This window comes from Pelecanus crispus, chromosome 7 (genome assembly GCF_030463565.1).
Source record: "Pelecanus crispus isolate bPelCri1 chromosome 7, bPelCri1.pri, whole genome shotgun sequence".
Classification (NCBI taxonomy): domain Eukaryota; kingdom Metazoa; phylum Chordata; class Aves; order Pelecaniformes; family Pelecanidae; genus Pelecanus; species Pelecanus crispus.
Window position 1 is genome coordinate 35,072,896 of NC_134649.1, and position 13,337 is coordinate 35,086,232.

The 13,337-nt window shown below is 41.7% G+C and overlaps 1 protein-coding gene across 1 annotated transcript in view; it reads left to right on the forward strand.

The window, feature by feature from the left end:
* Window positions 1-598: 598 nt before the first annotated feature.
* The window catches only part of CACNA1D (calcium voltage-gated channel subunit alpha1 D), a 208,701-nt gene continuing 195,962 nt past the window's right edge, over window positions 599-13,337 (forward strand). The window contains exons 1-3 of the mRNA XM_075713577.1: window positions 599-635; window positions 2,871-3,189; window positions 5,715-5,820. Of these exons, the coding sequence (XP_075569692.1) occupies window positions 599-635; window positions 2,871-3,189; window positions 5,715-5,820 (462 nt within the window). The remainder of the gene's footprint in view (window positions 636-2,870; window positions 3,190-5,714; window positions 5,821-13,337) is intronic.

Below are 13,337 nucleotides of genomic sequence, written 5' to 3' on the forward strand. Positions count from 1 at the left end.
GGCGGCGGTGCCTGCGGGAGGGCTGAGGGGCGGGAGCCCGGCCGGCGCGAGCGGCGGCGAAGGGGTTAAGGCGGCGGCAGCGCTCGGCGGCTGCCGGAGCTCCGGGCGATTAGAGCGGCTCCGCGCCCCCGCCCGGCCCGGCTGGGGGAGCGCGGCAGCAGCAGGTGGCGGTGGCAGCAGCGAGGGAGTTAACGCTGTGGCGGCGGCAGGAGGAGGGGGGCTGAGGAGCAGGCGGCGGCGGCAGGGGGGGGGGGGATTGAGGAGCAGGCGGCGGCGGCAGGAGGGGGACTGAGGAGCAGGCGGCGGCGGCGGCAGCAGCCGGGTTGCTAGGGATGGAGAGATCCCGTGTCACCCGGATGTGAGTGTCATGTTGGCCCAAACTCTGAGGGATTTGGCAGCGGCGAAGCATCGGCAGGAGGAGGAGGAGGAGGAGGAGCAGCCCCTCGCGCGTCGCTAGTCACTACCATGGGGGTCGGGTAGCGGGGAGCGCAGGGGGCAGCGCACACCTGGCTCGGGGTGGGGTGGGGGGCGTCTCTGCCCTTTTTTGGTTTTTTTTTTTTTTTCGTTTTCCTCTCACACGCTGGAGAAAGTGAGAATAATGCACCACCAGCAGCAGCCGGAGCAGCACCCAGAAGGTAAGAGCCGGAGCTGAGGGGAGGGAGGGGGGAGCATTTTTGGGGGACTTGGGGGGTTAGGGAAGGGGTTGAGGATGGGGTAGGTTTGGGATGGGGAAGGGATGAGCGGCTGGGTTCGAGGAGGGAGCGGGAAGGGCAGCGGATGAGGTGAAGGCGAGATAAGGTGCTGCCCTCGGCGTGTGACCAATATGGGAGCGGGTTTATGCGTGTCTGCCTCTTGCCCCCGAGGCCATTAACATCAGCTGGCTGCGCGGGGGGGAGGAGGCGGCTTGGTCCCCGTTTCCCTCCTGTTTGCGTGACTGTGGATGAACCTGCCCGGCGATGCGGCTCCCCCGCGCCGGGGCGGGAGGGCAGCGGGGGGCTGGGGCAGGGCGCTGGGTGCGAAGCGCTCGGCCCCCCGCCCTGCCGGGGCGCCCGGGGGCGAGGCGCGGGGCTCCGCCGCCTTAATCCCCTCCGCCGGCGGGCTCCGCCGCTGCCGCGTCCCCCGCTGTTGTTTTTCAATGATTCCTCCCTCCTCTATTAGCAGTAAGTTTGTGGGTTCGCCGCTGCCGGGGGCCAGGGGCTGCCCCGGGGAACGCAGGCACCCGGGTTTTGTTTCCCTTTCAAGTATTGATTTAAAAAGGCGATGGGCAGGCGGAGAGGCGGGTGGGGAGTTTATTTGCGCCGGGCCACGGTTCATGGCACCCCAAAGGGCAGGCGGAAGGCGGGGGAGATGGCTGTGCCATTGCTGTTTCATTTAAAAAAAAAAAAAAAAAAAAAAAGGCGGGGAGTGGGGAGAGCAGGGATGCTTTGGAAAAACGTTGGAGATGAAACCGCCACCTTTGCCCCCGGTGTCGGCCCGCCCCCGAGGCGGCGCTGCCCCCCGTGTCACCCAGCTGTTGATCGCTCGCCGCTGGCCAGCGCTCGCCGCGCTGGTGGCCTGCTCCCCGCGGCAGCTCGGCCGCCTGCGTGGGCCCCGGAGTGACACCCCCCCCCCCCCCCCCCCCCCGCCCCCGCCGCCATCCCGGGGAGCCATCTTAGTGCTCCCGCGTCCCCTCGCCCCCGGCGCGCGCTGCCGCCCCTCAGGCAGGCAGGGGCGCGAGCGGAGCGGGGCGGCGGGAAGCGGCGGCGGCGGCGGCTGAGGCCGGGCTCGCCCGCATCCACGCATGTTCGCGGCGCTCGCGTCTTTCTCGTTGTCTGTTCCCCCCCCCCCCCCGCCCCCGTCTAGAAGAGGAGGGGTGTGCTTTTTGCGGCTCTCCTCTTGTTTGACGAGCAGCGATCGCTGGGGAGCTGTTTTCCCCTTCTTGCCTGGGTAGATCCATTTCACAGGCATCCCGCCTGCCAGCCCCAATTCCCAGCGCGTATGTTGTGCCGTTCCTCCATTTTTTTTTTTTTTTTTTCCTCCACCCAGGCATCTTCAAGTTTTGAATTTCACTTAGGAGTCTCTCCTTCCTACAGGTGCATGTAGGAGTAGACTCTGTTGCTCTAGTCAAAGAGCTCACGAGGAAAGCTCCTGGCGAGGAGGTGGTGTTTTGCCGCCTTTGCTGTCATCTGGATAGAGAGGACTTTTATTATTATTTGGAAGGTGTAGTTTGTTTTATAAATCCTTGTGAAAAAGCAAAACCGAACCCCATCCCTGTACAGTGGTTTCACGGTTGTAATTCCTAGTGTGAAAGATACCGGTGCTTTACGAACATGTTTATCGGCAGACAATATTGGATTTTTCACTTGTGGGAGGCATCCATGCATTTTTCTTTGAAAATGGAGATTAGGGCAAGATTTAACTTGCTTACAGGACCTCCCCCCCATAGTGTTGGTTATTCTTAATTGAACAACGTGTAAGCATTTTAAACTACTGTTTTGACCAAAATGAAGTGAGAAAATAGTAAATGCTATGGTACTGCAGCAAAGTTGATCTTAAGGTGTAGCTATGTTTTATTGGATAAACATGGTGACAAAAAAAGCTGACATCCAGTTAGGAAAAAAAATGCACTAAGTGGAAGAATCAGAACGTGAAGTGTTTGTGTAGCACTTGTCATGACGCTTGGATTAAACTTGAAGTTATAATACTGATTCCTGAGCATTTTTTTGCTGCTGTTCAGTCATATACATGTGCATACAGTTCTGCTCTGTAGTATATGTAATGGAAGCATCACACTGCCAAGAGGTCTTAAAATAATCTTTTTGTCAGAAATATTGTGACACATTTTAGCATAAAAAATTGTAACCAAGTACTTTTTTTCTTTTGTCCCACAGAGGCAAACTATGCAAGTAGCACCAGAATTCCTCTCCCTGGTGACGGACCAGCTATTCAGTCAAACAGTTCAGCACCATCCAAGCAAACTGTTCTATCTTGGCAAGCTGCAATTGATGCTGCTAGACAAGCAAAGGCTGCCCAAAATATGAGTACCACCACAGCCCAGCCTGTAGGATCTCTGTCCCAAAGAAAACGCCAGCAATATGCCAAGAGCAAAAAACAGGGTAATACGTCTAATAGTCGGCCACCCCGTGCCCTTTTCTGTTTATCCCTCAACAACCCAATACGAAGAGCCTGCATTAGTCTAGTAGAATGGAAGTATCCTTTGATGCAGTTTCATTTTTACAATCTGTTCCTTGCATTTTCTGAATGTATCGGGGGATTGTTTTACAGCATCTCTTACAGCGTCACAGCTAACACATTAGTTCACTTGCATGTGTGGGTAACTGTCGTTAATGTTGATGGTAGTTAATTTTGCTTAAATTGCTGTTAAAGATATGCTCTTAATTTGTGTCATAATGACATAGAATATAATTTTACTGAAGTAGTTAAAAGTCAGAGGAGATCTCATAGCTGTTCCTTTTTTCTTGGAGGAGATGAGGGACATTTTCAGAACTTTTTAAAGTTACTAGCTTGTATTATATTCCAGCAAATCTCTGTATTGCATTTTTTGCCCTTCCAGATAAGGTTGAATGGATAGGTGTGCATCTAGCAGTGTTAACTGGGAGATGACCCAAGATGTTAAACCTGTATCTTCCATATTGCAATTTGGTGTATTGCCATTAGGGCAAATGAGTCGGATGTAGAAATAATTTAAAAAAGATTATTTTTCCAAGTACTAAAAGTAGGGAAGATTTTAGTTAAGCCAAGGACTCACTCTAAGCACATACAAGTGTCTGAAATGTAGTAATTTTCTGAACTTTTACAACATATGTCTATTACCAAACATATATTTGGAAGCATGTACATATGTAGATAGGAGATCAGATATACTGGCCTGTATTCATGATGACTTGTGTGCTGGGAAGGATTGCTTTCTCTTTAGTTCAGTGGTTGTGATGTGGATGTGCGTGGATTTCTTTGGCAGAACTGATAGCATGTTGATTTGGTATATTATTTAATTCTCAAGAAAAGGTTTGAAATAGAAAATAGTTTTGTTGAGGTATGAGGAGAAAAATGTTTGCCTGTTAGCCATGGCAACATCCCTGTAACAGGAAACAGCTGATCAAGAGACTAGATTACTGAAGTAAAACTCATGTTGTTACTTTAAACAGAACAGCCAACCTGGCAATAGGAACTGTTACTCATTTATAGGGCTTGTTTTTTTGAATTCTTTGAACAGAATTCAGTTGCAAATTAAAGATTCTGCTTTAATTTAAACTGGTAGAAGTCCAACTAATTTCAGTAAATTGGCCTCTCCTTGGCTAAGGTCAGTTAAATGAAATTACTATGGATCTGAAGTGGAATAACTCAGGGCAGAATTTGTCCCACTAGCAGTACATCATAAAACAAGGTTGTCAATCTTGCGCTGGTATCATTTGTTCATTTCAGTCTGGAGAATGCTGCGTGTTAAGATGTGTGTTGTAACTTTATTTTGTACACAACATAGCAGCTGTTGATGTTGATAGGCTTTGTGAACATCAACTCAGCCCTTGAGGTGGCAAACTTTTTGTAGGCCAACAAACAAAATTTAACAGATCTTAAGGGGCACATGGGCTTTGTAGGAGGCTTTTTCAGGAAATATATTTAAAACTGACAAAAATATGCTTTTGAGTACATTAAGTACTCTTTCTTTGAGTCTATTCAATACTCTTCCCTCAGTCTTTTATGGGACTCTTATGGACACACATCAGGAAGTTGTGCGTTGGATTGAGGAAAGGATGTCAAAAATCACAGCTAAAGGCCAAAATATTCCCTTTCCAAACTTCTCAGAATAGGTTCATCAGGGTACCTCTGTGTTTGTAGTTATAAGAAAATAATGAAATACTTTTGCGGAAAGGCAAATTAATGATAAACTGAAGGATGAACTTCATAGGCATGAATTTTAAGAAATATTTTTCTTTCTGGAAGACAAAAGGTATCTCCAGGTTTCAACTGCTGTCATTCAGATATGGTGTAAATGTGCAGCTGCAATTCATGCTGTTGTCAGTGTGAAAGCCTATAGCCTCTCAGTATGCATGGCTGCCAAGCCAGTAATGACATTCTATTCCCCAGTCTACTCACCTAGACTTTCATCTGTCCTGACCAAAGCAAAATTGCTCAGGAGTCCAGCTGTCAGATGTGAAGAGGAGCTCAGAATTTCCCTGTGTCCATTGTACACCTTTCCAGCTCTGATACAGGAGAACAGTTTGGGTTTGTTGGGAATCTTTCTCGTATCCTACTGTGAACTAGATCCCAAATGATTTTCCTCCTTTGGACAAACACATTTTTGTTAACATTAATGAGACTTACGTGAGCATATGAGGACAGAAGAGCTCAATAAATATTCCTTACCCATCATGATGACCCACGTATTGATTTAAGAGTCTAGAATTATATTCATTTCTGGAATTTAATATAAAGTGCTCTGTGGCAGCCCAAGTAATAGCTTTCTCTTTTTTTTAAAAAAGAGGACGTTGAAAGAGCATTGTGATGGAAAATAATATGGTATTATTATTTATTATATAATAACACATTATTATATGGTATTTAACTAAAGGTGATGAAGTGTTTGTCACAGATATCAGTCAAAAGATTGCCTTAAAAGTAAGACTTGTTTTACAAGTGTTGATGCTACAAGGAGAACTAGACGTAAAAGTTTGTAGGTACTCATAATTCATGAATTCCTTAACGAGATTTTCCAGACCATTTGACATATTTATACTACTGTCTATTTTTGCCAATTGTGTGGCCTTAGCTGTTTACATCCCATTCCCAGAAGATGATTCTAATTCAACTAATCATAATTTGGTAAGTACTCTTCAGTTTTTATTTTATATTTGTTTGCTATACATTTAAGTTGATGGTCATGATTAACTGCTAGTATTTGAGACTGCATTAAGTATAGATAATTTTAGTAAAAAAAAAAAAAAAATTGGCCTATAGTGATAGTTTAAAGTAAAGTGTATATGGAATTGCTTTGGTTTTTTTTTTTTCCAGTTTTAATATATGCTCCCTTATGTCATGTGTTTAAAACAAGATTTTTCAGCAGTGATATTCTTTGGAGGGGGATGTACATTAATAATATGCTGCATGTATACGTATATCTGTGTGGTATAAAAACTTTAATTTGAATTTCTATTGCTTATATTGATTAAATATATTTACTGGCTGTTACTGTGTTTCTGACACTTGTTTCAGTCCTTCTGAAGCTTTACTGCCTTTCTTAGTATACTTGTCTAGTCCATTTTCAATTTTAAGTGTTATTTAGCTGTATATTTTACCAGATATTTTAGTTTTTAATGAGAGGATGGTAGAAAATTTTACATTAATACATTTTAAAGTGATAGGAACATCAATGTGAATTTTAAAAGCAGTCACTGCTGGTATAAGTGATCTTTAAAAAAGGGATGATACTGCAGTAAGTAGTGTGTAGAGATGTATTTCTTCGATTGAAAATAGTATACTAGTATTGTGCTTGAAAATGTATAATGAAAACCGTTGGTTTTTTTAAAGTATCTCTTTTATTAAAACTTATAAGGGCTATCACACTCAAGGGTAGTATTGAATTACATTGCTATAATTTCATTGTTTATACTGAACACCATCTTGAAATAGTGGAGTTCAGTGGTCCTGTGCACTCAAAAATCTACATGTGACTTCTTTTGCGGGGGGAGGGGAGATTTGTTCACAAAATAAAGACTTGGATACCAGTAAGTAGCTAATTTTGGATTGTTTTACATGGAAAATTTAGGTTGATATGAGGTCTTCTATTTATGAACATGTTTGTGTAATTCGTGGTGTGTAAGCTTGTTTCTTTTCCTAAAAGTAATTGTTCTGCCCATATGACCCATTTTATATATTTTTTGTTTATCAAGATTAAGCAAATATGGACAATAAAAAATGCTGGCAAAAGGCAGAATAATTCAGGTCAATGTAAAGAACGATTTATGCAGCTGTGTATCTAGCCAACCAACAGTCTTTATGTCTCTTTTTTTTTTTTTTTTTCCTCCCCTCTGAGAAATTCAGGGCACAAATCTCCATAGCTGTCAATCCACCAGGAGATCCGCTAATGACTAATTTCATAAAGAATTACATGATAAGGGTAAAGCAGTTACTTGTGTCAGAGGCTAATAATTTTGAAAGAAATGTTTTTAACATTAGTTTTCTTAGAGTACTGTCTGGTATTTCTGACCTAATTCTACAATGCACTACATTTCTTTAGAAAGAGATGGACATTTTTATCCCTGATGGGTTTTCTTTTTTTTATCTAATGTGGCCAGGTTAGTCTAAGCAAAAATAAATTACATTTTTTTTAGTAAGAGATCCTTATCCATTTTAAGTAGAAAGGGCCTTGAACACACCCAGTTATATGTATACAAAGTTTACTTGGCCATCTGAATTCTCTCGAATTCCCATTTAAATTTGCATCCTGTTTATACTGATGATGAGTAATGCTACTAAGTTTGCTCGAAGAACAGAATTTATCCTGACAACGTACTTTCAGGTGCTGGGGCAGATTTAAGCCTGATAAGGGAAAACACAGGCACATCCTGCGTACCTGATCTAATAAAATAAATAGTTCTGGAGCGAGCAGCATTGGCTTTTCTTACTACTAAGATTCTACATAATGAAATATGCTAACCAGTGATGTGAGTTCATGTATCTTCCTCTGGTATTTCACTGACATTTTTCCTAGTGTAGACCCACTTCCTTTGAACTCTTAGTGTGGATTCAAGTGTACTGTGAGGGAATATCATGGAATAGCTGAGTTAGAAATCTTCAGCCTTGCCTGGGAACCTGCTTGAGCATGCATTTCCTGATGCTTGAGGTATATATATAGATACATATTTGAGAGAGAGGGCTGTAAGTTGTCTTACAATGGAAGTAAAGATTATTCTGTTGAATTTTGTGATACTGGTCTAAAAACCAGACCAAATCTTAAAAATCAGTATTAAATCTTATGAACACGCTTGGCAGGATTTTAGCCCGCTGCATGTAGACATGTTTGTCTTCCATGAGCCCCTACACTGTGAGTTTGATCTTGCTAGGAGACTGTGCCCCACTCTGGCTTTAATTCAGATTCAAAAGTTGAGGAGAATAACATCATCTCCTCTCTCATTCCAGCCCAGGTGTTTTGTCCTGTCGACCCCACAGCCTCTTCTCCCCCCTTTCCTCTCTCTGGACCAGGGATCCATTGACACTGTACAGACTGCAGCACTTGTATCATTTAGTGCCTTTGGGGGGAGAGACCAAAGTGAGGAACAGGAGCATGGTCTGCCTCCAGAGCCTTCACTTCCTCATTATGTAAACCCCAAAAGTTCAGCTTTATAAAGTTTAGTTTGCATATGGATATTATATCCAGGGCTTGGTTCTTAGGGAGTAAATCAATGTTGCTTCATTGAATTTAAGAGATTAATTGCTTTCCATCACCTAGCTGAACTGGCTTGTATTTTTTTAATTTGTGAGCAGAAAAATTAAATATTTATGATTGGTTGGTTTTTTTTTTTTCCAAACACAAAATATACATAATTTGTAATCAGCCATGGAAAGAGGAAACAATGGTACAAGAAGGCAAAAACCAGTGGAACACTGGTAAGTGGGAACTAGAAATGGAAACTTTTCCAGTTTTGCTTGGGCTAGGGAGAAGACTTTGCATATATGAGAAGTTGAGCAGTCGAAGTGTTCATTCTTTATGACTTCAGGAAGTCTGCAGTGGCAACCTCAATCCGAGGGTGTACATGCAGAACAGGCATTTGTTTCCCTTTGTGATGGGATGTTAGAAGACAGCTTCTGTATGATGGAATTTCCAAGACTTGTAAGAGAAACCTGAGATACAATTTCTGAGCCTGCCTTCACCTGTGACTGAGCCAGTGAAATGCTGACCATACGTCAATCACCTAACCGCTGGCTGAGCTGTGACCAAGCCCTGTTCTTACTTTCTCATGAATGTTTCAACATATGGTGTCTAATCAATGTAGTTATACGTTGCAGTAGTAATGGCAAAAGAAATTTTAGCACAAATTAACCAAGAATATAACAAACATTTTAAGAAACAGGTAGATGTATCTTAATAGTAAATTAAATGTATGCATATCTATGTATTTTTTAAAAAAAATACGATGTATCTTGGGCATCTGTTGTTATTGAATCTGAGTCAATTTTTAATCTTAAATATCTGAAGACAGATGTCTGTGCAAAGGTTCCACACCCTTGTTTTTGGAACAGTAGACTGATAGAAAATTGACAGTACAAGTGAAGTCTAAGGATGGGACAATTATGTGTTTCTGTGTTGGTCGCTCATCTTTGCTGAGAAGCAAGTTGTGATTATTGAAGTTTTTGTGATAGAGCCAGCAGCATGTTATGAGATAGGAGATACGATAACTTAAGGACGCAAGAAAGGGTTTCTTTGTGATAGCAGTGACTGAATTAAGCAGATGGCAATCACTGATGTAGGATAGGAGTCTCTCATTATTAGTTTTTCTGTCTTTTCATCTTTTGAGTAGACAAGCTTAGATTTCTGTTTTGCCTTTTTGCCATTCTCTGAGAGTAGAGGGTGCACTACAGCTGTCATCTTGCACAGTAGATTCATGGTTGTCCTTGTTCTCTCTCAAGAATGATGTGTTAGTACTGGGTGGTACAAAACAATGCGTTTCAAACAAAGCAGAAGTGCAGAGTTAAATTTGGACTGGACTGTGCTTGACCACTTTTCAGTGTTACAGTCCTGTGTTTTGTGGGAAAGTTTATCTAGTTCTTTGTCTAAAAACACCTTGACGTATGTCTCTGTCACAGACAGAGACACTTCCTCCTCTGGGAGAGGCAGGAGGAAGGCATCATCTCTTCTGTACTTTGAATGGAGCAGTTCTCTCATGTATTTCTTTACTGCCTAGAGTGCAATACAGCCTAATTGCACTTTAAAAACAGTTATTGAACTTGATCCTGAATTCTACTTAGTAATTAGCCCCTAATCAGTTAACATTCTTTCACAAGTGGGCCCAGTTCTTCTGCAAGTGAAACTATTACTGAACTAAAGAAGTTTTTTTTCTCTTAGAGTGGAATTGGCCCAGTGTTGGGGTGAAATCCTCATAAGCTCACAACTCCATTCATATTTTTAATGTAGTTTCTTTCATCTGCCTTCGGAAGTTTCAGGTGATCTGAACTTTCCATACTTGATTTGGCTCTTCTTTTGGCAGTGTTTCTTGTCTGAGCTTGATAAGAAGCAGTTTCTAGCAGTATGGGTTTCCTGTATATATCTTTCTTTTGTTTCTGTCTTTTCCATTTTTTTTCCCCATCTGTGTTATTTCCTTTCATGTCTTTTGTCTTTGTTAACTTCCCGCTCCTTTCTTTCTTATTATCTTTTGTCTCTGCCCTCTGGTTTCCTTCTGTGTTTACTGTTCTGTTTGTCCTCTTCTGCAGCATGCTTTGCTCTATCTTGCTCTTCCACCGTAATTTTTTTTTCTTCTATCATCCTGCTGTACCATGTTCTGTTCTCCTGTGCTTTGCCTCCTACTGACTTTCTAATTGGTCTGACTAGCACTGGGCTTTTTTACAATGTGCAGGCAGTCTGGCACAACACAAGTCTGGATTTTGGCCACAATTAAGACATTTTTGGTTATTCTTTTTCTTTCCTTTTTTTTTTTTTTTAAATAAGTAAATGTGAACAATAAGAAGGCATCCATACTGAGCGTATGAAAACTAGACCCCTGAAGTTTGAGTTGAGTCTGCTTTGGGTGTACTGTATCTCTTGTGACTAGACCCTGAAGGTTTTCACTGGTGACAATGTTCTACTTGAGAAGAGATTGACAGTGTGTGCATTTTGTGAGACTTGCTTGCATAAATTACAGCAAATTGGCAAGTGCTAAGTCACAAGAATATGGGCCTTGACCCTAATGATAATTAAAGACTCTATGCCCCTGATAGGAGGATTCTTCAGTCTGTTTCTGACTGCCATTGTCAGTGGGGAGCCCTCTCTAAGAGTGAGGTTCTGCATTAAAAGAAGGTCTCTCCAGCCTGTGCTTACACAGCAGGTCAGGTGATGGTCCTGGACACCTCTTCTTTCTCCCATGCAGCTGGGACTGGACGAGCCATAGTGGGGGGACCCTGCTACAGAAAGCTAATTGTGTCCTATCTTTCAGGCAGAGATTTCCCCTGTAAGTAGATTTAGCTGGATCTTTCAGTGCCTCCAGCAATAGCAAAGCCAGTGTTGTCCCTGAACTGTTAGTTGTGCCTTCAATCTAGGGCACAGCAGGAGAGTACTCTGAGAAGAACCGATTGAACTCTTGACTTAAGGATAGGAAGCCTGACACCTCTATCTCATTAGCAGCCCCATGACTCATTCAGTTCTAAGGCCACATGACTAATTAATCCATCCATTGAAAAGGTTTTTGTTTTTTTGCACACAGTTATCCTTTATACATAGCTTATCTGAAAATATTTTGTAGAATGTTATTAATTTTAACCACATTTAGAATTATTTATTAAAGATTTTTGTTTAATTGCTAAATATTCTACGATGTATTTTAGAAAGACTTCCACATATATCTACTGTCTTTGCTGTGTTTACTTTTTCAGTTCAGGGGTCTTTGAGGCCTGGGTGTCTTTCTCCTCACTTAGAACATCATCCAATCTAAATAACTTTTTGTCACTTGTGTTTCCAATCTTTTTCTACTTTTGGGTTCTTAGCTAATGCTCTCTCCTACGGTCTCTGCTAGCTGGTATAAAAGTCACCCAAGTAAACTTTTCAGGAATGATGCAAGATAATTTGGACTCTACTGAAAATACTTCATTTTGCATATGGGAAAACATGATGGAGACATTACAATGTTTTGTGTGTATTTAGCCAAGCACCTAACTACTGGTACTAAAGGCACTAGATTAATGCTTTGTAAGGGAAAAAGTCATTAAGTTTAATTTGAAAAAAGATTAAAAAATATTGGATCTAATTGTAACTGATATACCACAGGAATTTTGTATTGCATATTGATTCGAGTCAATGGAATGTATTTATAGCTCTGTGTATGAGTAGTCAGGAGGGCCTGAGAGAAAGCCAGTAGTTTAATTTTGAAAAAAACAAATGTTATGAGCTGTCCTTTTTCTTTTCATGCAGGCTTAAAAATGAAGAGGCTTGAATTCTCTTCTCAGCAGTTTTTGTGTCTATATGCATATGTAAATGCTCTGAGGGACAGTTTTCGTAATTTTTTTCTGCTATTTTTAATGTGCATCAGTTACCCTGGCATCTATTTTCTCATTCAAAAAAATCATGAAGTAACTATTTAACTACTGGAGCAGCCTGACTTATCTTTCTGAAAATTAATAGTGAAGCTCTTTGGTTATTAGGTGAGACAGTATGCATCAATAAGTAACCTTTGCACAACTGCAAGAATTCCTTAATAGATGACGCATTCCTGCAAGGAAATTACTCAAAAAAATTATAACGCTGTACTCAGCCCTGTCTTTGTATTTCAATGTTTTTATATTACTGGCAGCCCAAAACTTCCCGTAGTATGCGTTAGCTAATTATTATGTATTGCTTTGACTTTTATCAGTGCAGAACATGTATTTAGAAGACTTTTTTTCCTCTGTCTTGTAGTGCACATCTCTGCAAAACAGATGAAAATTCTGAGTTGGTAGTGTTTCACACCCACTTTGTCCTGCAGCCAGTTCCTAGGCCTGTTCTGTCTGCTCTGCACTGTTCCAGTAGTGTGAAATAGCTCTTGAATTTTTTTGGTAAACATAACTGAACATGCCAAGTCCATCTCTAGTGGTGAATGAAACTGAAATTTTATTTCACACTCTGGCTTAGGAAAAGGGACATTCCTGAAAGAGAGGTATGACAAAGATGACTGGCAATTTCCAACTGGTAGAAGGGTCACTTGGGTTTGTAGAGGTTTGGGAATAACATAACTAGTCCTTGTTCTTTATTTTATTTTGTGTGCCCCAGTACAACTTAGGATCTAGCTACTTCAGCACTGATGAAAATGGCTGTTTGGAGTGCAAGAATATGAGAAGGTCTGCAACTTAGTTTTATAGGTTTCAGTTAATGACACTGCAAAAATAATTTCCTTTTTTTTTTTTTTTAACGTAGGAGATAGCTTATCAGAAGGCCTTACAAAAAGATGTACTTAATCATTCCCATTTGAAAGGAAATGTTTTTTCCATGTCCAAAGTTGCAAGCTTGTTCCTGTGGGGAATTCCTACTAAGGGCTTGTCTCTCCTTAAAAAGATTTGGTGGTAGTGCTTCACTGGCAAACTGCCTAGGGAGATAGAGCATACACCAGAAAGAGTTATTTTTCTATTACAGCCTAAAGTCAGTCTCCCAAAGAGAGTAG